The 24,724-nt window shown below is 56.1% G+C and overlaps 2 protein-coding genes and 1 pseudogene across 4 annotated transcripts; 2 read left to right on the top strand and 1 right to left on the bottom strand.

The window, feature by feature from the left end:
• Positions 1-3,340: 3,340 nt before the first annotated feature.
• On the top strand, positions 3,341-10,137 carry LOC142414133 (C-signal-like; annotated as a pseudogene).
• Positions 10,138-10,834: 697 nt separating this feature from the next.
• Positions 10,835-13,076, bottom strand: LOC142413486 (C-signal-like). 2 transcript variants are annotated; one of them, XM_075509675.1, is made up of 6 exons: positions 12,868-13,076; positions 12,446-12,497; positions 12,013-12,200; positions 11,579-11,737; positions 11,334-11,453; positions 10,835-11,024 (listed from the first exon to the last, which is right to left on the bottom strand). In XM_075509675.1, exons 1-6 carry the CDS (start codon positions 13,012-13,014, stop codon positions 10,932-10,934), a joined length of 759 nt encoding a protein of 252 aa, XP_075365790.1. In that variant the 5' UTR covers positions 13,015-13,076; the 3' UTR covers positions 10,835-10,931. The 2 variants fall into 2 exon arrangements, with proteins under 2 accessions (XP_075365790.1, XP_075365791.1); XM_075509676.1 differs by having other exon boundaries at positions 11,346-11,453.
• A 1,986-nt stretch (positions 13,077-15,062) lies between these two features.
• Positions 15,063-24,685, top strand: ACD (ACD shelterin complex subunit and telomerase recruitment factor). 2 transcript variants are annotated; one of them, XM_075510376.1, is made up of 14 exons: positions 15,063-15,218; positions 15,728-15,857; positions 18,342-18,466; positions 19,017-19,107; positions 19,677-19,756; positions 19,961-20,005; positions 20,594-20,628; positions 21,014-21,177; positions 21,356-21,458; positions 21,613-21,693; positions 22,374-22,472; positions 22,719-23,434; positions 23,845-23,921; positions 24,124-24,685. In XM_075510376.1, the coding sequence occupies exons 1-14, from the start codon at positions 15,109-15,111 to the stop codon at positions 24,185-24,187; spliced, it is 1,920 nt and encodes a 639-aa protein (XP_075366491.1). In that variant the 5' UTR covers positions 15,063-15,108; the 3' UTR covers positions 24,188-24,685. The 2 variants fall into 2 exon arrangements, with proteins under 2 accessions (XP_075366491.1, XP_075366492.1); XM_075510377.1 differs by having other exon boundaries at positions 21,371-21,458; positions 24,124-24,684.
• The last annotated feature ends 39 nt before the right edge of the window (positions 24,686-24,724 follow it).

Genomic DNA, 24,724 nt, shown 5'->3' with positions numbered 1-24,724 from the left:
GGCTCTTACATGGCGTCAGCTCAAGCAGTAACACCAGGATCACTGCCTCCATCTCCTGAAAGGATCTCCCTGCATTGATAACTACTCTCACCAACTCTTCAGTTTAACCATCGGTCCACCCCAAATGGTGCTGACCCAAACTTCCTCTCCCCCAACCTTCCGGATTTTTAGAGCTCAAGCTCAAGTTACCTGCTCTTTGAAAACATGCGTTTTTAAAATACCAAGTTCACTTGGATACTGAACTTATTAAGAGGTTATATCTGCCTTGCCAGGGACACAGGGGAGGGGAAGGACTGCTAACACCTAAAATCATTCAGGTTGATTAAATCATAGGATCATAGAATGGCTGAGTTTAGAAATGACCTCTGAATATCACCTCGTCCACCCCCCCTGCTCAAAGCAGGGTCAGCTCCAGAGATGCCTGGAAACCTTCCCTGCGAGGAACTACATCACCATACGCACACCAGTGACAGGTGATGGTTTAGAGGTGACAGTTTGGAAGTGAGCACCTCCTGTATATCCTAACGGGTACATAAAGCTGTCCCCTGCCGATGAAGCACAATGCAGTTCTCCAGAGGGCCAAGCTCCCAGCAGCCTGCTCCGGCGCAGAGGGACGATAATTCCTCATACAACTAAGGCCTGCGAGTCGCTGGAGGCGGGAAGGACTCGAAGAGGGAAGGACTCGGCGCAGCGGCGGCTCCCGGGCAGAGCAGGGCCTCTGCCCTGGCACCACCCAGTCTCAAGTCCCCAAAAGAGAGGCGAGGGCACAGCGGGTATCCGGCAGCCCTGCGGAGAGCCGCTGGAGACCCGGCAGACAGACATGCCCCCGCAGCCCTGGCTGACTAGAGGAGACCAGCGGCAGCGGCACCGCCACCCTCCCGCCCCTCACCGCTGCCCGCCCCGGCCCCCTGCCCGCCTGCCAGGCCAGGCCAGACCGTTTCCCCTCGGCCCGGGGGGGCCCAGCCGGACCAGAGGAGGCGGCCGGCCCGTGGAAGCAACCCCCGAAGGCCGGCGGCCCCTCATACCCCAGCGGAAACCCCGGAGACCCTACCTCCCCGGCCGCCGCCACCGCCCCTCGTTCTGCACCACCGGCGCCGCCGCAGCGCCCGCTCCGCCCCTCCCCGGCGCAACGCCGTGCGCCAGCTTCCGATTGGCTGCCAGGGCCGTCGCTCCGGATCAGCCCCGCCCCCTCCTCTCGGCCGGCCTCGGAGGAGGGCCGCCCGCCGGCTGATGCAACGAGACACGGCGGCCACGTGACGAGGCCAGGCTGAAGCCGGACAGGGAGCCGCCATTTCAGGAGTGCCAGCCGTGGTGTGGGGCTGAGATGGGAGCTCTGCTCCAGGGCAGGGCAGGGCAGGGCAGGGGGGACTGAGGCGGCTGGGACCGTAAGGGCCCTCCAGACCGTCCTCACTGCCCCTCCTCACTGTAGGCACGATGACGGTGCAGTACCATGAGGCTTTGGCCCGCCTGGTGCAGCCTTGCTCCCTGCAGGTGGGCCTGAGGCCTCAGCCGCTGGTGTGGAGAGAGCAGGGAGCTGAAAAAGGCTCAGGCCAAGAAGGGGATGTGGGGGAGAGGGAGCTGGCTGGGGATGGTGGGTGAGGTGGCTGCTGGAGCGGTCAGCAAAGCCCCACCAGCTTCCCTGGTGGGGGATGTAATGGCTGCAAGGCCTTTGCAGGGGTCTGAGGGGACAAGGTCATGGCTAAGAGATGCAGGGAGGGTTTTCACTACATGGCGAACATGCTCCGGTCATGCAGCTGGGTAGTTGATGGGGTGGGGGCAGGCAGTCCAAGGCCAAAAGGCATGGCACATACACAGGGGAAGTGCCACATTGACAAAAAATTCACTGTGAGGACAATCAAGCATTGAAACAGGGACCCAGGGAGACCGTGGGGTCCCTGGAGGTTTTTGAGGTCTGGTTCAATCTGGTTCAAGCCCTGGGCAACCTGATCTGAAGTCATTGCTGACCCTGCTCCTCCTGACGGGGCTTGGAGTAGTCTTCCCAGGTCCTCTCCAACCTGATTTGTCCCCAGGTGCCTCTACAGCACTGGGATCGTGCAGATTGGTCTCATATCTTGCCCAGAGCATCCCTCCTGGCCCCGAGCTGTTGTTCCTGAGCCATGAGCATGTCTGTGCTGCTGTCCTTGGCCTCAGTTGCCACCGGTTAGCCATTTCCATTTCCAAAGCTGCTTGCCTTCCCCAGCTTGGTGCTGGCCTGTGGCTATTCCCACCATTCCTACTCCTGCAGCCCTCTTCACTTGTGTCTGCTCTGTCCTTCCCAAGAAGCCTGGAAGGAAAAGAGGAAACTCCAGTCTTGTTTGTTCTTAATGGGAACTCTGCTCTGGATGCTGCTTGCAGGTAGCAGCAGGAGCGGGCAAGTCTGTGCAGTGCAATTGCTTGCATGGGTGATAACGCTCTCAATAATGCCTGCTGCAGCGGGTCTGAGTCTAACACCATCCAAATCCACACCCAGCATGCTTACCTCTCATGGGGGCCATAGTCTACCCACCATGATGGAGGGAAATATCACTGCTTCCTCCTCTCCATGCTCTGTGTCATCTGAAAGCACATCTTCCAAACTTGGAACCCCTTCACCATCTCCCAGCTGCTGGCTCAAGTATTTGGTGATTGCCAGACCTGGAACCACTCAAATACTCGGGGAATAGTCAGCTCTGTCCCCTCCGCCAGGCTGAGAGAGGCTGGGCAACAGATGTGTCCCTTTGGGCACATCCAGATGTGACAGACCCATCCCTGCTACTTTCTTCTTATTTACTCCCCCACCTTAAATTCAGGTTGCCCCAGTTGTTCTGTTTCAGCTGAGGCTTTTTACATGGCAGTTCTTTGTTTCTTTTAGCACCTTACTCACTTCTGCCTCCTAAAAATCCATTCCCCCAGGCTGGTCTGGGCTGCAGGAGCTTTGGCTTTGCAGGCATCTCTTGGTCTGATAAGCATCCAGCATTGTCCTCCAGCAAGGAGAAGGGTGATGGCTGGGAGCTTGGTGCCCCAGCAGTGGGTGGATGGGGCTGCAGGGAGCTAAGCATCTTCTCTGTTGGCTCCTGGGTGCTCTGGGTGAAAGCATTGGCAATGAGTTGAGCTTGCAGTGTTAGACGTGCCCTCCCTGCGCTTCCCAGGCTGGGCTTTGGATTAGCATTCCTGGGTTCAACCATCCCAGACTCACCCCCCAAACTGGGAGGTCGCTGGCCACAGCCAGATTTGGACCTGTTTTCCTTTTCCTGGTGGTGTTTCCAAGTGCTCTTCCAAGCTTGTGCTAGAGGTGACACTTCTCCTGCGGTTACAGGGACTCTGGGAGCTGGGGCTTTAGAGGGAGTGAAGCAGTGGGGAAATGGGTAATGCAGGAGACATGCAGCCCCATGTGCTGAAATGATGGGGAGCCCTTGGTTCACCCTGCGACCCTGGCTCTGCCTGGGGCAGGCGAGGGGCCAGGGCTGGTGCTGGCACCGTCCCCATCCCCGTGGGTGCCCTGAGCCACACCCTGGGCTGTGCCTGGCTCCTCTTCACACCAAGCAGGCGGCAATCCTGCCATGTGTCACTGCCCAGTGTGGAGGCCGTAGAGATGGCTGTGCTGGCTCAGAGCATCCTAGTGATGGGGTCCAACTGGGGCATTGGGTTGGAGCTCGTGAGGCAGCTCGCTGCCAGCCCCTGGCCCCCCCCGCACCTGCTGCGACCCTGAGGGTCAGAGAGGGAAGGTCAGTGCGGATGCAAGGGCACGGGGATGGTCCCGAGCCAGGCGGGCAAAGGGAATTCGTGGTCCCAGCATCTCTGCCGGCTCTCTGCCAGATCTGGCCCTGGCCGGGTGGTCTGGTAGTGGGGGCAGGAGTGCTCCGACGGGCTCTCATAACCCCACAGCCGCGCGGTTATGGCAGTGCCTGACCCAGCCAGGTGGGATGAGGCTGGAGGGGCAGCCATGGTGCCCATGTCCTCAGCGCTCGCTCCTGGCCGTGCTGATAGCTGGCCAACCCCTTCTTCATGCTGGGATCACCCAGGATGGGGGGCAGTGCCTGAGCCCAGTGGCACCCCTTCTCCTGCTGGCCACAGGGATGCCACTGTGCCCCATCCGCTGGGAACAGCCCCACACAGCTTCCCCAGCAAAAGCAAAGCCACCTTGTCCTGTCTCCAGCTGGGGTAACCTGGGAGCAGGGGTGGGAGACCTGGCCATGCCACTGGTGACTTCTAACCTCCTCCCTTGCTCCATCACTTTGTTTCCAGGCCGTGCGAGAATTAGCTGCCCAGCTCCCCAGCATCAAACTGGTACAGCTAGGTATGGAGCAATCTCTCTCCTTGCACCCAGCATTGCTCCTAGTCCTCTGCTCCCTTTGGGAACGGGACCGGGGGCAGCTTTGTCAGGCAGCCTGCCTTAACGCTGGCAGCCAGGCAGCTCCAGCCCTGCCAGGTGGGGAGGGATGGGCGCACATTTGGGCAGGCTTCCCCCTCCAAGCAGAGCTGTCCTCTGGCTGGAAGCAGTCAAACCAGCTTTGTAAGCAGGCAGAGGTGGGTCCAGACACCTCAGCTGAGTGAATTTCATTGGAAAGGTATGACCTCTGTTCCCAAAGATGCTAAATACAGTGCCCAAGTTTTGGGCTGGGACATGTGGGGTTCACAAAGCGAAGCAAGGCAGGGCACAGCAAGCAAACTTACTGGATGGTTCCTAAGAAGGAGGGTTGGTTTGGGGTCTGTTTGGAGGTGGCCACAGTCAGCATTTCCTTTGCTGCTGGTAAAAAGGGAGAAAAGAAATAGGCTAAAAGGATGCTTAAGGGAAATCTTGCCTGGTGGTGGTGGTGGTAGGTTGATGCTCAGGCCTGGAGGCATGCTGCAGTTTGGGATGTCTGCAGCCTGGACTGAGGAGATGTTCTTTCCCTGCTCCTGTGGAGGCAGGCCAGATTTGGTGGCCTTTGTCAGCAGTGCTGGGGAGCAGCAGGAGAAGGTGGCAAACAGACCTGGACAGCACAGGGACTTGGGGGAGAAAAAGGAGAGCAGCCAGGGCAGCGCTTGGTGTTGCCAAAGTTGGGGTATTCGCAGGCAGGAAGCTTCCAGGGGGAAGCCCCCATCCCTGCTGGGCAGGGATGGGGGCTCGCTGGAGAGGATAGCGTGGGGTGAAGCATGGGGAGATAAGGAGCACCAGGCAGAGGAACATGGTTTCCTGCAGATGTGTCTTGAGGGGGCAGACAGCGGTGTCTGAGAGCAGGGGCTGCTCGCAGCCTCTTTTTTTTAAGAAGACTTGGTAAAAGACCCATCCAAACCCTAAAGAGGCGTTTTAAGGAAGGGTTTGCACCAGAATTGCCATTGCTATTATAAGTGAGGTGGGAAGCAACCAGAGCTTCTAAATAAGTTTGAGTCTTTCCTTAGAGCCAATAATAAGAAAACTGAATCAAGGCAATGCAGAGACCATATCGGTTTCTACCTACCTATTTATTTGTTAAAAATCACCTGAAAAGTTCAAGTAAATTTTTAGCATTTCTTAGCAAAGAAGGCATTCCTGAAGTCAGGTTTTACTAAAAGAGGCAGCAAATCTCTCTCTTACTATTAAATAGATTACTAAAGTAGAACGCCTTCTCTGTGATAAAAAATAGCATCTTTAAAATTACCTGTGAGCCCCAACCAGCAGTACATGATAGGAAGAGCACACTTACTTTGCTCACCAAAGTACAGCTAATATAAAAAGGGACATCTCAAGGGGCTGACCACTAAATAAACAATCTTTACTAGAACATATACATCCCAAAACCCTGAATATCAATAAAGTCCCCAAATAAGCTAAAAAGCTATGAAAAATCCAGCGGCAACAAAGTATTTTTAAAAAGGAGAAGCTGCTTCAGGCTGTCTTTCTCCATCTTAAGGAATGGTTAGCTTCAAACCAGTAACAGGAATGCACTTTTCAGAAAGGAAAGTTAGAAATTAACTCCAAAATGCATAAAACCTGTCACTTCCTTTCATTCTCTCTTTCTTTCTTTCCCATCCTTATCCTCTTATTTATTCCAAGGAGACAAGAGTTTGTTCCTTCAGCAAATGTGGCTGGTCCAGCACTAGAAACTGGTGGTACCACACGCCTGGCCCCTTGGAGCAATGACTCAGCTAGTCCAAACAGAGCAATTAATCATTCACCAAAGCGACTAAAAGATCCCTCACACGTGGTGGAGTGATGGGAGCCTTGAACTCTGTTCAGTCATTATCCAAAGAGAAGTCACTAAAAAGCACCCTGTGATATGTCCTGCAGCTGGCTGTGCATGTCCTCTCAAATCCCAAGGCTCCATTCTCTCATGTATGGCAGCACCACAGCAGATTATCTCATCAAATTCCCCCCACATGTTTTCATGACACCTCTACAAAGGTCCATGCTGCACAAGGCAAGGTGGTACAAGTCCTGGGCCACTCAAATACTTGCTAGTTAAAAATGCCAGGAAAAAGGATTGTTCTGCTGCTCATCAGTGTACAAAATACTCCAAGAAGGGAATCTTCAGCCTTGCAAACCTTTGCTAAGTCCGTCTTGTCTAAGTGTGAGAATAGAAACACAGCTCGGGGGCCAAAGTGTTGCAAAAAAGAAATCCAGCTCTGCGATCCCCCCCACCCAGCAGGCTCACCAGATTAACACCTGCAAAAAATGTGTGCAGAAATGTGCGCAGGGAGCAAAGGCACACTGCAACATGCTCATACGCATGAATATTCATGGTTCTTAAGGGCTTGGTGGTGTACTTGGGATATTAAAAGGCAATATATAAAGTTTAATGTTGGCCTAGCCATCCCATTTCAGATCCTGAAGGTGTTTAGATAACCCCTTTTAAATCAACAACGGCCACTTCAGTGGGGTGAGCACCCGGTAGGGGATGCACATCCTAACAAGCAAACCCAAAAGCTGAACATAAACTTTAAAAATACCACTCCTATTGCTGTAGCCAAAAAAAATCCTGCAATTAAAGCATGGCAGATTTTCAAAGAGATACCAGTATTTAAGTGACCAAAAGGTACTGGAAATGCTTACCCTTGTTAGCACAATTTCAGGGAGGTCAGTTGTTTCTGGTTGCTTGAGAGGGGTTGTCCCCACAGCCTGGCTGGAGCATCTGTAGAGATGGGGCGGTTCAGACTCAGAGCCTACAAACAAATACTGCAGGTTATATCCCAAATCTTCTATTACTTGTACTCACCTCAGCTCATCTGTCAGCTCCAAATCCTCATTGGTAACAATGTGAAGCAAAAAAACAAAAAAAAACCCGAAATGAAAAGAGAAAAGAGAAAAGAGAAGAGAAGAGAAGAGAAGAGAAGAGAAGAGAAGAGAAGAGAAGAGAAGAGAAGAGAAGAGAAGAGAAAAAAGAAAAAAGAGAAGAGAAGAGAAGAAAAGAGAAGAGAAGAGAAGAAAAAAGAGAAGAGAAGAGAAGAGAAGAGAAGAGAAGGGAAGGGAAGGGAAGGGAAGGGAAGGGAAGGGAAGGGAAGGGAAGGGAAGGGAAGGGAAGGGAAGGGAAGGGAAGGGAAGGGAAGGGAAGGGAAGGGAAGGGAAGGGAAGGGAAGGGAAGGGAAGGGAAGGGAAGGGAAGGGAAGGGAAGGGAAGGGAAGGGAAGGGAAGGGAAAGGGAAAGGAAGGGAAAGGGAAAGGAAGAAGAGGAGAGGAGAGGAGAGGAGAGGAGAGGAGAGGAGAGGAGAGGAGAGGAGAGGAGAGAAGAGAAGAGAAGAGAAGAGAAGAGAAGAGAAGAGAAGAGAAGAGAAGAGAAGAGAAGAGAAGAGAGAAGAGAGAAGAGAAGAGAAGAGAAGAGAAGAGAAGAGAAGAGAAGAGAAGAGAAGAGAAGAGAAGAGAAGAGAAGAGAAGAGAAGAGAAGAGAAGAGAAGAGAAGAGAAGAGAAGAGAAAGAAGGATTTTTGCATACAAATGGCTGTAAAGCTATGGGAAATTGTGCTATGGAAGATCAATTCAAGCACAAATTGTTAAAAAAGATAAAGATAGCTCTAAATGATAGCTCACAACGGATATCAACCAGAAAAGATCTTCATGTTATTCAACAATAAAATGAATTTATCTCCCCTATGTTAACAGCCCCTATAGCTGCTGTGCAATACAGAAGGGCTTGAAGAGTGTAGTTAGGTTGTTTCTGCAAAGCTGTCTCCTTAAAATTTGCCCATCCGACTGCATTGGCTCCTGGTGGAAATAAAACTGGGACCCTCAGTGTGCAAGGACTGAGCATCCCTTGTGCAATCGAAATTTCCTTGAATACAGAAAGCAAATACAGCTAAGTTCTTCTTAACTGTAGCCTCCATATGACCAAAAAGGAGCCGAATCACGGTTTAATTCAGCTAAGGTTGTGAGGACAAAAGAGGTGAGGACAAACTGCTGCTCATTTTGATGTGTTTAGCACCCTGACCTGCTAAACCTGGTCCTTTCTTTTTGGCTAATGCTGATTTAAAGAGAACCATTCCATCCACAGCACTCTTTCCAGTGGACGCTGCATGACCCACTGGAGCTCTCCTCCAGTTTCTTTTTGCCCTGGCAGACACAGTGAACTTGCCTAGCATCCAAGGGGCTGTACAGGCTGTGGGGTCTCATCTGAAGGACCAGGGCTTGAACCTGCTCATCAACAATGTGTGCCTCAGCTCACATGCCACGCTGTGCTCCCTGGATTTGCAGGAGATGCTCTCTGTGTTTGCCACCAACGTGGTCAGGCCACTTCCAGGTTGCCAAGGTATATGTGGACCTTTTGGGTTTCTCCTGCTTGGGGAGATGTTCCCCATGGCAAAGGTGCCCTCAGCTGGGTGGGTTCTTGCTCTCTTGAATGAAGCAGACTGATGGGGGCAAGACCAGGACCGTGGGTCTCTTCTTCCCACCCAGAGGAGCAGGGAGGCTGAGAGGCAGCTCAGCCCCAGCATCTCCCATGCTTTGCTCCTCCCCAGCTGGAGCTCCTGCCTGTCCCGGACTGGCCGTGCGGACTCGCTGTTTCCTTGGGGAAGGGAAAGGCTGGAGCCTGGCCCGTCCTTGGGGCATCCTCTCCACCCTCTGCCCTTCTGCTGGGGGTGTCTGTCCAGCTGCTCATCCACAGTCTGCAACAGAGACCTCCAGGGCTGTCCTCAAGCTCAGGCTTCTCACATATTAACAGAGCGTCGGTGTCTTTGCGTCAGGAATTTCTGCCACTCCTGGAGAAGGCAGCAAAGGGCACAGGGAAGGAGGGGCTGAGCTGCAGCAGGCCGAAGTCATAAACGTCTCCATCAAACTGGGCTCCACCAGGCTGTGCCTCAGGGTGCCAGAGGCCCCCATGTACCCGTACCATGCCAGCAAGGTGAGGTGCCAAGGGAGGTGCTGGGGACGCTCTGCTGTGCACCCATGGGGGCACCCACCTGCCCAAGGCCACCCATCCCCTGCCTGGTTATCCCAAGCGTAAGCACGGAGACCGAGATCAGCAGCACCCAGGAATGAGCCTTTCAGGCAGGTTGTGCCGATGCTTTACCCCTGGGCAAAGTCCCATTTCCCACCTCAACAGCCATTTTCTGGCTGGGAAATGTGCCCCCTCCTGCCCACCTGTGCTCCAAGCTGTGCTGGCATGGCGGTGCCTCCTCCAGGCTACCCAGAACATGGTGACGAGGCGCATGGCTGCGGAGCTCCAAGATAAGGGCTTCTTGTGTGTGGCCACCCATCCTGGCTGGGTGAAGACTGACATGGGGACAAAGAAGGTACTGGGCTGTGTGCAGGGGAGGGTCAGCAGGACCCCTGCTGTACCCCCACCTCTCGGGGAGGGCAGGGGCACTTGGGGCAGGGGATGTTGTGTGATGCTGTGGGCTGCCAGGACCATCTCCTGGGGCGGTGCAGGCAGGGAGCAGGCAGCAAGCTGCAACATGCCAAGTGCACAGGACAGCCAACCCTGTCCCCCCAAGCCAGCACAGAGAGCAGGGGGGGCAGCAGTAAGGAAAAAATGCCTCCACAAGCACCCTGGGTGCTGCTCCCCAGGCCGTGCACCCTCCAGTCTGCCCAAGCCTGGCTGCTTTCTGTGCCGGTTGCAGCCCACAGCAGTGACACTATGCCTTCTCCTCTTCTGCAGGCACCCCTGATGGTGGAGTGCAGTGTGTGGGGCATCCTGACCGTGCTGGCCAGCCTCTCGCAGGACACCTCCAGAGCCTTCCTCGACTGGGAAGGGAACAGCCTGCCTTGGTGATGGACAGACAGACAGACAGACGGATGGTGCCTCTTGCCCATGCTGCAGCCTCCTGCTCGCTGGCTCACCCCTCCGCATGGTCACCCCACTCTCCCTCAGCTTCTCCAGGCTGCCAGGGAGAGGGGACAGGCACGGGAAGCAGCTTCTCTCCCCCTTCCCCACCCCATGCATGACCCTGCAGCCCCCTTGTACCCCCCACCTCCATAAACACCAGGAGCTGACACCTCTCTGCTCCGTCTCTGCACTCCCAGCCTCAAACTTCCCGGCCGAGCCTGGCACCCACTCCCCATGTGTTGCCCGAGTGCCTTGTGTCCATCTGTAACCAAGCATCCCCCGACTAAGGGGAGAGGGCAGCCGATCCCTGCGACCCGCAGCCCTTTGGGCACCCCAGGCTGAGCACAGCCCTGGGGGTGCCCCGCAGCCAGGCAGGGGGAAAGCCAGCCTTGTGGGTGCTCGGGATGTTTGCCAGCCCTGCAGATGCTTGGGAGATCTCTCTCCTCATGGGAGAGGGGCTCTATCCTGGCTCCAGTGCCTCCTGGAGGGGACATCTCCAGAAGGCAGTCACAGTGCTACAGGACTCACAGGCTGTCACTCATGGGGACCCCAGAGACAGCCGTGGGCTGGGCGGGCAGCTGCAGGCACCACCACACCCCAGGATAAGGAGCGGGGTGGCATAGCAGAGCTGGTGGCTCTCAGACAGGGGTTTATTGAGCATGTTGGGCAGGTGGGAGCAGTGGCACAGGACCCCACTGCCAGGAGGCCAGGCCAGCATCTCACCAGGGCACGACCTTCCCTTACCAGTCCAGGAAGGTGCCAGTGTCCTTCTCGGAGAGAGACGAGAGCACCTTCATCATCCCTTGCACACTGGTGTCCACCGTCATGGGGGGCTGTGGGGCAGAGGGGGAAAGGCAGCCCGTGCCCGAGGCCTGGCTAAGGGGTGCCCTGGAGCAGCTGGGGCCAGGGGAAGGAGCTGCTCAAGGGCAAGGGGAGAGCTGCCAGCCCTGGGCAGAGGGGCTGAGCAGGGAGCCAAGGGGATGGGGGCACCAGGCAGCACCTGGGGCCAGGGCAGGGGGAGCTGCCCAGGCAGCGATGGGGCAGGCAAGGGAGGTCGTGGTCAGGGGCTCAGGGGCAGCAACTCCCTTCTGTGGAAAATCAGCACGGAGGCTCTGATGGACCCGCCATGGTGAAACTCCTACCGTGTGTCCAACAGAGCCCCCCACGTCAGTTTGCACCCAGCCGGGGTGGAGAGCAGTGCAGAGGATGCCGTGCTCCCGGTAGCCCAGGGACTGGCACTTGGTCAGCATGTTCAGAGCAGCCTGCAGGGAGACAGGGCAGGGATGGCGCTGGGAGGGGAAGGGTGCCTGCAAGGGGACACCTGCAGACCCCACGGCAGGAACAGGGCAGGGAAGGGGAATCTGTCCCCAGTATGGCATGGCTGTACCTTGCTGCAGCAGTACGAGACAACTTGCATCAGATCCCAACTACAGGGAGAAGAGATGGAGCCCCCATAGCTGGACATGTTGATGAGGGCTGCCTTGCTGCAGCTCAGCGCTGAGCCCGGGCTCCCTTGGGCAGCCGTCTTCAGCAAGGGCAGGAATGCCTGCAAGGAGAAAGAGGAGACAGGAGCACACACAGAGGTGGCACAGGGGAGAGGACCAGGTTCTTCCACAGAGGGCAACATTAGCACCAGCACTGGAGCATCCTCCCTTGTCTTCCCACTGCCCCAGCCTGCCAGGCTCTAGCTCCTGAGCTCCAGCCCATGGCTCTATGAGCTTCTTGTTGGGCAAGAGCCATCGGCACCAGAGCAGAGGCAGGGTACTCTCCCACTGGCCCTTCATGCCCCTCAGGACAGCCCAGCTCGGGTGAGGGTCTCACCTGGCTCAGCAGCAGGGGCCCAACTGTGTTGGTGATGTAAATCTGGGACATGTCCTCCAGCATCTCTGTATCAAGCAAGTTCAACTTGGCAATTCCAGCATTGTTGATGAGGATGTTCAGCCCCGAGCCCCCCACCTGCTCCCCAACTCTGGCTGCAGCCACCTTGATGCTAGTGAGGTCAGTGACTTCTGCAGAGCCAGTGCAGGGGAGGTCAGCATCACCGTGGTGGCTCACACCTCACCCAGTGCCAGTGGATGGAAGCCCGCCGTGTTCCCCCAGGGACGTGCCCTTGGGGCTGGCCATGGGCAGGAAGAAGGGCAGCGCCTGGTGTCCCCACCGGCTCCCTCCCGGTGCAGGGCTCCCAGGGTGTGTGCAGTGCCTGGGTACATGCCAGGGGAACCAGGGCGAGGGGCCCCTACCTCAGGACACCTACCAAGAGGGATGATGACCAGGTTGGGGTGCCTGGAGGCCAAATTCTGTAGCTCCTGCAGGAGAGGGAACCATGTGGGCACAGAGAGGCAGGAGGGGCTGTGCAGAGGCTCAGCCTTTCCCAGGCAAAGCCAGCATCGCTCCAGCTCTGTCCCTGCACCGCCTCATGCCCAGCACACTGTTCTGGCTGCCCTGCTCCCCTCAGGTGGGGCTCCATGCCTCCCTCACACACCACGTGCCACTGTCCCCTCCGCACGTCCCATGCACAGCTGGTCCCACAGCCATCCCAGCCCGGCTGCCCTGTGCCACAGGTGCCCGACTGCAGCTCGAGCCCTTTACAAACCCCCTCCCTGCTCCAACCTGCTGCCCTGGCACTGAGTGCTCCTGTCCCCCAGCAAAACCCACTGCGTCCCAGCCTGGCCTCACCTGCGCTCGCTGTCCCTTGGGGTCCCGACAAGCTGCAAAGACCCACTCAGGTGGGTTTGGCAGCCCCAGGAACTGCCGGACAAGCCCCAGGCCGATTCCCTGGTTAGCCCCAGTCACCATAAGGGAGCAGAGCCAAAGCCCTGCCATGCTGCTCCATCTGCCGCTGCACTGCTCTTGCCCTGACTCTGCAGGTGCCTTTTGCTACCCAGTTATCTGACACTTTCCTGCGAGGGCTTGCATCAGCCCGTGGCTGTAGGAAATTCTCTGCCTGCACCCCAGTCTCTTGGCTGTGGTCCATACCCATGATCCACCTTTCCTGGTGGCTGAGGAATGATGCAAGGGGAGCCCAGGCAGGGAATGCCCTGAGCTGGATGTCTAGAAAGCTGCTCTTTGTACCTTCCCTGCTCCACCAAACCTGAGCTGCTTGGTTTTCTGGGCCAGTGTCACCCCTGTTCCTGCACCGAGATGTCCCCTTCCACCACCACCCTCCCTCATGGGACACCAGGCTCTGTCCCTCCCCTCGCCCGAGGTCAGGCAGGCATGGGTGGACTCGCTGGCCCTGCACAGTGCAGTTTGTTGGCCTTAATTTGTGCAACGCCAAAGCCAGAGTCAGGGGTGGACCAGCCAGGACAGGCAAATGTCCCTTGGTCACCTCAACAGGCTGGAAAACCTAGAAACCCTCCAGGACCACTTGGAAACCTTGCAGAGCTGCCCAGAGCAAACCATTCCTGAGGGTCTGCTCTAACAACAGCTATAGTATTTAAGTTGTAAGTGTGATAGAAGGATAAAATTCAGTTTTGCCCCCCAGGTATAACTGTGGCGTGGCCGGGAATCAGGGCTGTGCCCAGGCACATGCACAACACACGATGGACATCCAGTCCCAGGGTGGTCCAGGTACTCCCTGGCTCGTTCCTGCAGCAGCAAGGCACCGGACCAGCCGATGGACTGAACTCCCAGCTGCCTTCCAAAGAAAACCTCTGACATGTGGATACGGGAGCTTTGGGACAGGTCTGAAGATCCTCCAGGAGCTCCTGCTGTGCCTAAAGTCAATGGAGAAGCACCACCTGTGTGTCTCCATCTGCTGATGAACACCCTGGGAATCCCACGGCCTCCCCAGGTGGTTCCTGCTGCAGTGTTGACGAAACTGTGCACAGACAATTTGTAATAGCAGAACATACATATAAGATAGTAGGAGATGTTTTGTAGGTAGTTTAAGATAATCAATAACAACAGATCAGGCAGGTGATCATGCAGGACGGGGTGGGTGTAAGCCTGGGGAGTCTCACCTGCGCCATCTGGAGATGCTGCTACAAGGACCTTTGCAACTTGACAGTAACCAACCGTCCTGTTCAAGAGATTTGATCCATGCGTGTGCTACCTTATGCAAAGATCCCAATAAATTACCTTTTTTAAAAAAAAACAAACCCTGCTGTCTATTCATCTGTGTAGTACTCATCAGTCTTCTTGTGGCATTTCACCGCACTCACTCAAGCCCACTGATGCAGGCACAGCTTCTGGCCTGGGGATGGAAAGATGCTGGCTGGACCGAGCCACAACTTACATGGCTTGATTTCAGCCCTGACCTGCGTGACAGGATGGGTTTCCCATCCCTTCAGCATGTGCCTGAACATTTCCCCATTTGCTTGCTGGATTTGAGCAGGTAAGCAGCTTTAATGCCTCGAGAGGAGGCAAAATGTGCGTGAGCCCATTGTGGAAGGATGCTTCTTCCCATGGGTGACTGCCTGGGGGGAACCTGGGGCTGCTTAGAGCTATCGGGGCCAAAACCAAAGAAAACAACGCGAAAACAAGGTAGTGTTTCAGTGATGGTTTGTTATCACACGTGAACCACTGAACGCGAAGCAGTAACAGAAAGTTGGTCAAACAACGGGGAAAAACGAGTGTGTGCCCAGGAAAAGCCTGGAGGAGAGCAAGGAGCCTGGTGCGGGCTGGGGCTGGGGATGCGGAGGGGGATGGAGTTGGGGATGGGGATGTGGATGGGGACGAGGCTGGGGATGCAGGTAGGGATGGGGATGCGGGTGGGGTTGCAGATGCAGATGGGGACGGGGGGGCTGGGCACGCGGATGGGGATGGGGTTGGGGTTGAGGATGCAGATGGGGCTGCGGTCGCGGATGAGGACGACCTTGCGGATGCAGACGGGGGGGCTCCGCCCCGGATCTCGGTAGCCCGGCCCCGTTTCCTCTTCCTGGGTCGCGGCCCCGTCTCGCATCGCTGCGCGGGGCCATGGCGGCGGCGGCGGCCGCCTGTCCCGGCGGGGCCGGCGCGGGGGAGCAGCGTGGCCGGCGGGAGCAGCCCGCGGTCGCGGCAGGGCGGCGCCAGGCGCTGGGGCCCAGGTGAGGCGAGGGGCCCGGGGACGGTTAGGCGCGGCAGCCCGGCCTGTCCCAAACCCCTGCCCGTCCCAGCCCTGCTGCACGGCCCTTATCCAGCAAAGAGGGACCCCTTCCCCCTCCTGGAGTTAAGAGAGTGATGGTTAAGTCCTGGACACAGGAAATGTGTTGGGGGATAATAGACAATATGGGAAAAGGTGGAAAAAATGCCATGAACTGGGTGGGAGACTTGCAAAAGGCCTGACCCGGCCCGCATGCATTCCGGAGCCTGCTGATGTCCCCCCCTCCGCGGCACAAGTGGGATGCTGCAGGACCTGCGTGCCCCCAGCAGCGCATCTTTCTCGGCACGGCTCCCTTAGGATGGGTGTCCTTGTGGAGAAGCGGATGGATTTGGGCTGGATTTGAGCCAGCCCCTGGGGCTGTGGCTGTGTTTGGGGTGCAAAACTGTTCCCGGGATGCCAAAGCTTTGCTGTGGTTTGCTCTTCTGATTTGGTGCCTCGTCTCTTGTCCCGTAGGTTTGTGTATGAGAACAAAAACATGTCTTCTCCTAAAGTCTACGTCTTGCAGCCTTGGATTGCGAACCTCTTGGTGAATTATGAACAGCTGGATGCCAATGAGAATCTCCTGGCCGGGCAGGTCCTGCGGGTAGGTACGGAGGGGGACTGTCCTTAAGTGCGCCAACAGCGTTTGCAATCCAAATTCCTGGAAGTGTTCAGCGGTTCCTAATTCAGTGGCTGTGGATGGGTGACCCTTCCTCCTCAAAGCCCCCAGTATTTTTTTTTGAGGTGGAGGAATTTTGCCCATTTCTGGTGGCCTTGGCTGACTTTTGCACCCCTGGTAGGTGTGCCCTGCTCTCGTCCAAAGAGTTTGCAGTCTCCAAAGTCATGTTCTCCCCTAGCCTCACACTCGCAGGCTGCCTTGCTTTCCTCTTCCTTCTCTCTGCATCCCGTCCTTCCTTGTAGCATATCACTTGATGGGTGGTCCTGACAGTGAGTAGTATGAGGCAGAAGCAGGACCTGTTGAGGTGTCTGGTGGTGAGCCTTGGCAGTACCACGAGCTCATCCTCCCATGGATGCTGGCTCTTCTGGGAGAGTGTCTTGCAAAGTGATTCAGGGCACGGAGCTCTGAGGCACAAAACCTGCTCCTGTGTCGTTCCTGGAGAGCTTTTTGTGCAGCTCTGGCCATGTCTTTGACATTTGATCTATCCTATGTGGCAGGAGAGAGCTTTAGTCAGCAGACTCTTGCCTGTTTGAGGCCTGATGGGCAGCGGGAAGGAAGCAGGAGGAAAACAACCGAGCAGAGTCAGTGCTGCTAATTATTAGCTGTGGACTTGGAGGGATTAGATGAAGATGCTGTGAGACAACTGGGTGCACAAGCAGATGTGAGACCTGTACGGGCAGGGCCATGCGGTTCCTGCTTTGTGATGGGTTGTGGTCATGACCTGGATGCTGGAGAGACCTGGCTCCAGTGCTCTCACAGCCTTTGGGTGCTTGTAGCAGCATCCCACCATGGACAACATTATTGTTAGCAATCTCCTAATGTCTTTTGGGGATGAGATGTTAGTAAGGAGATACCTGATTTGCCTCAAACAGGAGGAGGAAGCAGAAGGACGCATGTTGTGATTTAAATGGAAGGAGAGATGAGATGGGGAGAAAAAAATTACAGTGGGAGAGAGAAGACACTGTGGTCCTGTTCCCCATCCTGTCTGAAGACGTGGAGGTGGTGAAATCACTAGTTCCCTACTTCTGCTCTCCCAGGCATGAGATCTCTTGCGCATGGGCTGATGAAGACCCAGCAGTGAATGAGTGGACCTCCCTAGGGCTCAAGAGATTAATGGGGAGAGTTCCCTCAGTGTCACCACTCTCCAACCTACACCCACCCAAGTCCTCCACAACGAATGAAGGTTAGGAGCATATCTTGAGCAGCAGAGCCTTTCTCCAGCTTGCTCTGGGCTCCAGCTATGCCTACCTTCCTCTCTCCTCTGTTTCAGGTCTGTAACTTCCAAACCTACCCTCTTCCTTGTCTTGTTTTTTACCCAGTCCTGTGAGCAGCCCTGCCTGCTGCTGGTACCGGTGCTCTCTTGCAGTGTGCACTAAGCCACTCTGCCTCCACTGGGAATCAAGAGTTGCCCATAGTGAGTGAGCACATAGTGGGACTGGCCACCTGCACGCTGGGCTTTGCCCACCAGGGCGAGGGGACACAGCCAGTGGGGACTGCTGGGTGGCTGAGCTGTGATACCAACAGGAGCAGGATCCTGGCAGCATGGGCATCCTTAAACCCAGCAGCAAGTCTTGTTGGCTTGTACAGGGAGTTTATGCAGTAGGTTTGGCAGGCTCTTGTTGTCAGAAGGTCCCAGCTGACAATGACTGGTCTTTTTAGCATGGTGGGCACCTATTAAAGGGCATGGGTGCACCCCTTGTCAGATGCAAGTGGCTTTTGTGCATGGTGGGACATGCGATTTCACATCCCTTCTTTGTGCATCGTGTCCCAACATCACTAGTTGGGTGAACAGTGTACTGTAGGCGTGACCAAACCGTAGGTGTGTACAAGGAGAAGCCCAGGGCTGTAGGGATTAGCACAGGCCAGGACTGATCCACAGCTCCCAGCCCATGGAGCAGGCAGGTATGAGACTTGGAGGAGCAGCTTATTGCTTCCATCAGGGTTTTTTTTGACCCAGCATGGACATGGCTTAGTACAGGCTCAGGGTTGCTACACCAGAAACTTCATTCAGAAGAAGGGAATGGCTGTAATGATCTTGCTGGTTACTGCTGCTCTCTGGCTCCCTCTGTTTGCAGAGGAGCATGTGTCCCAAGCCTGCCCAGACCCCTTTTGCCTGGATTCCTGCTGCTGGTTTGGGTAAAAAAATGCTTGGTTGTGGCTCTTCTCCCACCTTGCCTTCGATTGGTCTCTTGCACAATGTGGCATGTTCCTTGTTCTGTCTTGGTGTGGAGCCTGCTCAGTCCAGCTGGGAATCCTTGGTCTTGGGGTCAGCATTACCACCTGGCTTCACGGTGAACGGTGACCTTCTCTCCTAAGAGTCCAGGCTCTCAGCCAGGCCTGGTGTCCTATCCTTGTTCACTGGGAAGTCTGAGTGAGACTTCCCCCCTCCTCCCCTCAATCTCTTGATAGGTTTTGAGTGACTCAGCTGCTCCAGGCCAACCCGGGGTCCTCCAAGATGCCGTCCTACAGGTCTCAGATGGGTCCTACTACATCCGCGTGGTCATTACATCTGAAGCTCTGCAGGCGGAGGAAAAGTGGGTTCCACCGTGACTCGGCTGTGGCTGGGACAGCGGTTCTCCACAGCTGCTAGTGGGGCTCCTGCCTGGTCTTGTTTCAGGTTGTGTTAAGCTAAAGCACTCACAGGGTGGGAAATCTGCGTGAAAGAGCTGCTAAGAGAAGAAAGCCGGAACGCTGGTGCTCCAGTTTCGGCTGGCTAGGATGGGCAGGGGTTGATGGCAGAAGCTGCAATGCTGTGTAGACATGATTAGAAAGGACTAAAGAGCCTGTGGGCTTTGTGAGCCAGAGCATTAACCGTCATAGCCTGGGCTGCTCCTTCAGTGCTTTCTTCAGTTTCCCCATTTGGAGACCCCTGGACTGGCGGGGTGCTGGTAGCAGAGCCAAGGATAAGCAGCAGGAATAAGTTGTGGGAACCAGGAGCCCTTGGTCCCTGATGCTCGTGCTGGTATGCATGCCAGCGTGCCCCAATGTGGTTGGCGTAGCTGTTTGGGGAGCCCCACTATGTGTCTGGGTGGTCCAACTCAGTTCTTCATCTCTCCAAGACATTGCTGCTCTGCTCTTTTCTAGCACCCACATGCAGCTCAGACTTTCCAGTCTTATTTGCAGAATTATTGTCTTGCAGAAGTACACGGTGTGTTTCCGGGAGGAGGCCAGGCTGGTAAGTGCTCTGATGAGTGGAAGCAACTTGTTCCTTGCCCTTGCCTTGCTTCCTGCATGCTTACCTGCTTTGAACTGCTCCCAGGAGCTGGAAGCAGATGAAGGGTGGCCTTTCTTCTCTCTTCTTCCATGTGCAGCTCCTAAGAGGGTCTGTGGCAGTGACGATGGCTTGGCCTGGGCGCTGGGGCAGGGGATGGCATGAGGCCTCCAGGGAGATTTGGCGCATCTCCCCCAGGGCCACCTGGTTGTTAACTCCTGCTGTCATGCAGCTGCAGGAGACCTGTGTGGACCACTGGTGGCAGAGCTGCCTGCTGTCCCCTTGCAGGGGTTCAGGAATGTCCCCGTGGCCTTTTGCTGGCCCAGCCTGGCCTGTGGCTCTTGAAGAGCCGTTGGCTGATGCAGGAGGGTACAAACCCCCCATTGAGGGGGGTTGTCCTTTGGGGGTGCCCTCACTTTGGTTGGAGGGTTGGTGGCAGAGCTGGGGTGGGTGCGTGGGTGCTCGTTGGCGCAGAGGTGGGACTGCAGAGGTGATACTGCAGAGGTGCCTTATGGGCTCCATTTTCCCTGCAGGAGGACTGCGAGTTTTACCTCACGGCCCAGCGGTTCATTGTGTTGCCCATGGAGAGGCAGAGGTTGGAGTCATCCGATGGGTATGGCCCATGGGGCAGGCGGGGGGCTCTGCTCTGGGGGGGCTTCCTCATCTCCCCAGAGCGGCATTGACCCTGGGAGTCCTGGTGTGAGCTGGTTGTTGTGGGGACTTTTTGCTCTTTGAAAGAGGAATTGTCTCCATCACAAGCTGTGAAGGACGGTGGGGATGTGGAGGGAGTTGGTAACTGGCTTCTCTCTTGCTGCAGGAACCAGGAACCCTCTGTGCTGCAGAAGATAAAGGAGCTCTGGCTGTAAGTATGGGGCTGGCCATTGCTGGGGAACGTATCCAGACACCATAATGAGAGCATGCAGGCTCTGAGTGGAGCTAGAGCAGGCACGCGTTATGGCAGCTCTTGGTTAACCTGTGGGACTCCCTGCCCCAGGATGTGACAGAGCTGAGTAGACCATGCAAAATGAGATCCTGGTGACTGCAAAGTGAGATCCTGGTGACACAGAGGGCTCTGCAACCCAGCCTCTTCCTCTGAGCTGGCAGAGCTGGGAGGAAACATTTGTGGGGAACTTGCTTCTTCCAGCTGTGCGCAGCATGGCTGGGTGAGTGAAGCCTTGCACAGCTCATTCTTCACTCCACTCTTGGAGCTCCAACTCTGGAGATCCTCAGGGGTCTCCATTGGTTCATCTCCAGGAACAGGGCTCCCCAGTGGGTATTCCTGGGATACTGAGCATTGGCTGGATCCGGCACGCAGTTGGGAATCCACTGCTTCCACAAGCCACTTCTCCCAAGCCAGGGTGCTCGATCTGTGACCAAGAGCTGCAAAGGGCTGCTGGCCTGTGTGTGCCCCAACCCTAACTAGGCTTTGTCTTCTCCTTGGTCATTGCAGGAGGAGTCTCACTCTGAAGAACGCTCCCAGCTCAGGTAAAGGGGTGGGGGGGAGGGGCACACAATGCTCTGGCTGCTTGGTGGGGCTCCTGGCTCTTCTCAGCTTGGTCTCTGTTAGGCAGAGGTAGCATAAACATGACCAGATCTCACAAGGCAACGTTGCTAAGCCCAAAGCAGGGCAAGATGGTGCTGACAGCTAAAGCAGTGTGGGCCATTGCACACCCATGCTCACGCTGCTGCTCCAGAATCTGTGTGGAGAAAGGACAGATAGTTCTTAGAAGCAAAGGAAATGCAGAATTTTGTGTGTTTCCACAGGTTTCAGTGCATGTGACAGTCATGCAGCAGAGTAAAAGCATTTGCAAGTGAGGCTTGCCTGAATTAAGGTGTCTTCTCCACTAACACTTATGTGTTCTCGCTCCAGAGCCATCCATCTCTCAGCTGATCGATGCCATAGGACAGAACCAGCTGGAGGTTTTGAAGGAAGATGCTGAGGAATGCTTGGATTTACGGATGCCCAAGGAGACGCCAGTGACGGTGAAGGACGAGGTTCCTGTCTCCCAGTGGGAGGCAGAGCGCAAGAAAGAGGTCAGTCTGGCTGCTGAGACAGCTCATGGTGGGGACCCTGCTCTGGAGGGGTGGGAGAAGGAAGGGGAAGAGTGGTGGGTAGAGCTGGAGGTTTGCTGGGAAGAGATATGGTGTTCAACTACCAGCTACGGGTCGGCTCCTGCAGCTCAAGTGGGACTGCCCAGCGAAAACCACGTAGTGTGTCTCATTTCAGCGGGGTGAGGACATCTTCATGGTCCTGGCCAACACCCTGGTGATCCCTCCTGAGGAGGAGGCAGTTGCTTGCGATGCTTCCAAGGCAGGTCAGTGCGGTGGCTTCATCTGCGTGGTAGGCAGGTGGGCATTTCAGTGCCCAAGCATGCGAAGTAAGGGTCTCCCTGGGATGGGGAGAAGACTTCCTTTGCTCTGGCTGCACACCGTGCTGGGATGCAACCAGCAGTGCCCCTTTCATTGCAGACACAAGTGAAGCAACTCCCGGGAAGAGCAGTGATGACAAGACAGTGCCAGGCGACTCGAGTGTCATATCCCAAGCCAGCCGTGAGTAGTGGGACCTCCAGATCCCATCCAGCCTCATAATGTTTTACTCTGAAGTTGGCTCAGCCTATCTTCTTGGATTGAGTAGAGGAGATACCGGCATGGCAAGGTCTTTGGGAGACCAGGACTCCCAGCCCTGCCTTGAGCAGGCAGGGAGTGGTCCCATTCCTGCAGCCTCCTGAAGCTGAGCAGCTTTGGTTCATTGTGCTGGGAGAACAACAAACTATTTTGTCCCTTTGATGCCATCATGGAGCCCGAGTTGCCTGCTTGAGTGTAGGCTCTTGGCTGGCTGTGGTGTGGCACTGGGATGGGCTTGTGTCACCTCACTGGGCTTGGTGTCACCAAGCTTTGCTGCAGAAGTACTGCAGGAGCTCCATGTAGAGGAGGAGATGAAGGGAGCTGCTGTCCTGCACAGTGCAGGGTGTAGGAGAAGGTCTTCCTCCTGCCTGCCTGCTCTCTGGACAGCGTCTGCCTCTCTGTTGCCTGCTACAGGGGCTGGCTGAGGTTGTGGAAGGAGTCTGGCTGGAGTACACCCCAGTTTCGGCTGGAAAGGGCTCTCAGAGCTCCCCTTGAGTGCCGTCTCTGTCTAAGACCTTGTGCACAGTTCTTTGTAGCCACCGCAGGGTTGGGAGCGGGCAGCTGCTTCCTTTGCCAAAATCAACCCCCCGATTTGATTGTTGCAGCTGCTGAGTCAACAGCCTTGTCGGACAGCTCTGAGGGATCCCTGGACAACCCCTGGAACAGGGTCCCCCCAATATCTTTGACCCTGAACTCTTCGGATGGTGAGTCCCCATCCCCCTGGGCGTCCAGCCTGCCTCGCCGGCAGGAGACAACCCCCTCTCCTCTTACTGGGTGACCATGTAGCTCATCCTGGATGCTGGCTTGCTTTCCTGTGGCCAAAAAGTAGTGTTGTAGTTGCCCTGTGCCTGCATCATTCCAACTCCGATGCTCTCCTGCCCAACCCAATGTGCTGGGGCGGGTCCCACCACGCCTCCTGCCCAAGCTGACCATGCATTTTCTCTTACCAGAGAAGACCTTTCAACATGACTTTTCACCAAAGACCCAGCAAGATATGGCTGCTGACAGCAACACCCCCGACTTGCTGGAACCCTGCAGCCAGGACTGTGCTGAGGCCTTGCCGCAGGGAGAGCCGGTGCAGACCTCCTCTCCCTCTCTGCTCCGCTCCTACTGCAATACCAGTCTGGTGGAGACCGGCACCACCCAGGCAACGTCAGCTGCGGAGGCAGTCTGCGATGCCCCCTGCCCTGCTCGAGGCCCGCAGGTATCGGGGGGCTCTCAGGCCACCCTGCAGTCTCTTTCTCCAGCTTCTCCCGTCTTGCCCAGCAGCCGCTTGCAATCCCTGCCCGAAGGGATGCCTCACAGGGAGCAGGCAGACTCCAGTGGCACAGCTTTCCCTCCAGATTCGGTGAAGCATGGTCCGGCTCATGCCAGGACCCAGGGAAGAAATGCTGTGGGTGCCAAGAGGAAGCTGCTGGCAGGAGATGGCCAGGCGCTACCAGCCCTCGGTGGGCAGCAGCATCCCCGAGGTGCCCCATGGGGCAGGAGGAGAGGCACAGGCAGGAGGCTGGAGCTCATGAACACACAGGGTGCAAAGAAGAGCAGAAACGAGGAGACGGGGCTGCGGCGTGGAAAGCAGCTCTCTGGGGAAGAGGAGGAGGAAGAGCAAGCATCCCCAGAGAGCGGCCCCAGCTCCAGGCCGGAGCAGCACAGAGCTTTGCAGCCGGTAAAGATGAAGCAGCTGGTGGGGTCCCCTGGGGGGTGGTTGCCGGGGAGGCTCTCTGTGTCCCCCCACCACTGGTGTCCATCGCCAAGGCCTTTCCTCACCTGGCTGGTGGGGATGGGGAGTTGAAATCAGGTGTTCGATATAGATGGTGGCCCTAACCCTCTTGAAGGAGGATCTGGGGCACTGGGTGAAGATGTGGTTGAGCCTGAGCTGGGTGCGAACCAACGCTTGCTGGAGCATCTTCCAGCTCTCCGGGTAAAATAAGATTGAAAGAACAGGAAACGATTGAGGGAGAGACTCCAGAGTTTTCTTAGGTGTATCGGGGTCTTGGGCTGTGTGGCAGGGCTGTGCTCTGGGCTTTGCGGCTGGGGCAGACCAGGACCAGCCTCACCCTCCCCTTTGCTTTGCAGTACATGAAGGAGAAGCCGGTCCAGTACAGATATGAGGCACCAAGCCCTGAGCTCTGCGAGCGGATAAGATCTGTCAGGTCAGTGCAGCGATGATCTCATACAGCCATCCCTTGTTCCCCCCACAGCTGGCCCCATGGGATGCAGGCATCGCTACTTGCATCCCTGCAGTGGGTCCCCAAACTCTGCCTTACACCTTGTCACCGGGCTGCCCCGGTGTGCAGTGGCGTGTCCCCAGTCCAGATCCCTTCTCACCCTGGCTCCCCCGGTCTGGTTTTGCAGGATCTCAAAGGCGATGCTGAAATGGGCATGCTGGATACTCACAGACAGGGAGGTGGACTCTTGAGCCCAGCCCGTCCCTCATTTCTTCACTGGTTCAGCCAAAACAATTTAGGGCTGCCTGGGAAGAGCATTTGGGAGAGGGATGGGGGGGACACCAGGACCCCTGTCTCCAAGGGGACCACTGAGTGGGTTGGCTTGGCTGCAGACACTCTGGCTCCAGAGCTGCTGGGGACATGACATGTTGAAGGCCAGCACCCTCAGCAATGAGAGGGGGAAAAAAGCATCCGTTCAGGGATGCCTGTGCATGAGCCAGCATCTCTCTCCCACCTTTCCCTCTCCATCCTTTCCAAATACCCTGGCCCAGTGAGTGGGGACAAGAGGTGACCCGGTGCCACTGTAGTAGGGGTGGCAGTGATGGCAGAGGCCCCACAACCTGATCCCCACTCCAAAGGCAGCGCAGGAGTTTGGATGTTTTATTGATTGCTTTAGGTAGGGTCCTGCACTGTTTGTTACAAAAAATATCCCACAGGGTTATGCTGTAGAAATTAAAAATAAAAATTGTATATTTTTTAAATACACAGCTCTTGTATTAAAAAAAAAA

The sequence above is a fragment of the Mycteria americana genome, chromosome 8 (assembly GCF_035582795.1).
Source record: "Mycteria americana isolate JAX WOST 10 ecotype Jacksonville Zoo and Gardens chromosome 8, USCA_MyAme_1.0, whole genome shotgun sequence".
Taxonomy (NCBI): Eukaryota; Metazoa; Chordata; class Aves; order Ciconiiformes; family Ciconiidae; genus Mycteria; species Mycteria americana.
The sequence above is the reverse complement of the archived record's forward strand: the minus strand, read 5'-3'. Positions and strand labels throughout refer to the sequence as shown.

Coding starts and splice junctions, on each gene's coding strand:
- LOC142413486 (XM_075509675.1), bottom strand. CDS start 13,014: ATGGCAGGGCTTTGGCTCTGCTCCCTTATGGTGACTGGGGCTAACCAG. Junction 12,201..12,445: donor CCTGGTCATCATCCCTCTTG/GTAGGTGTCCTG, acceptor CTGGCTCTGCAG/AAGTCACTGACCTCACTAGC. Junction 11,454..11,578: donor TCTCGTACTGCTGCAGCAAG/GTACAGCCATGC, acceptor GTCTCCCTGCAG/GCTGCTCTGAACATGCTGAC.
- ACD (XM_075510376.1), top strand. CDS start 15,109: ATGGCGGCGGCGGCGGCCGCCTGTCCCGGCGGGGCCGGCGCGGGGGAG. Junction 18,467..19,016: donor GCTCTGCAGGCGGAGGAAAA/GTGGGTTCCACC, acceptor GCTCTTTTCTAG/CACCCACATGCAGCTCAGAC. Junction 22,473..22,718: donor GACCCTGAACTCTTCGGATG/GTGAGTCCCCAT, acceptor TTCTCTTACCAG/AGAAGACCTTTCAACATGAC.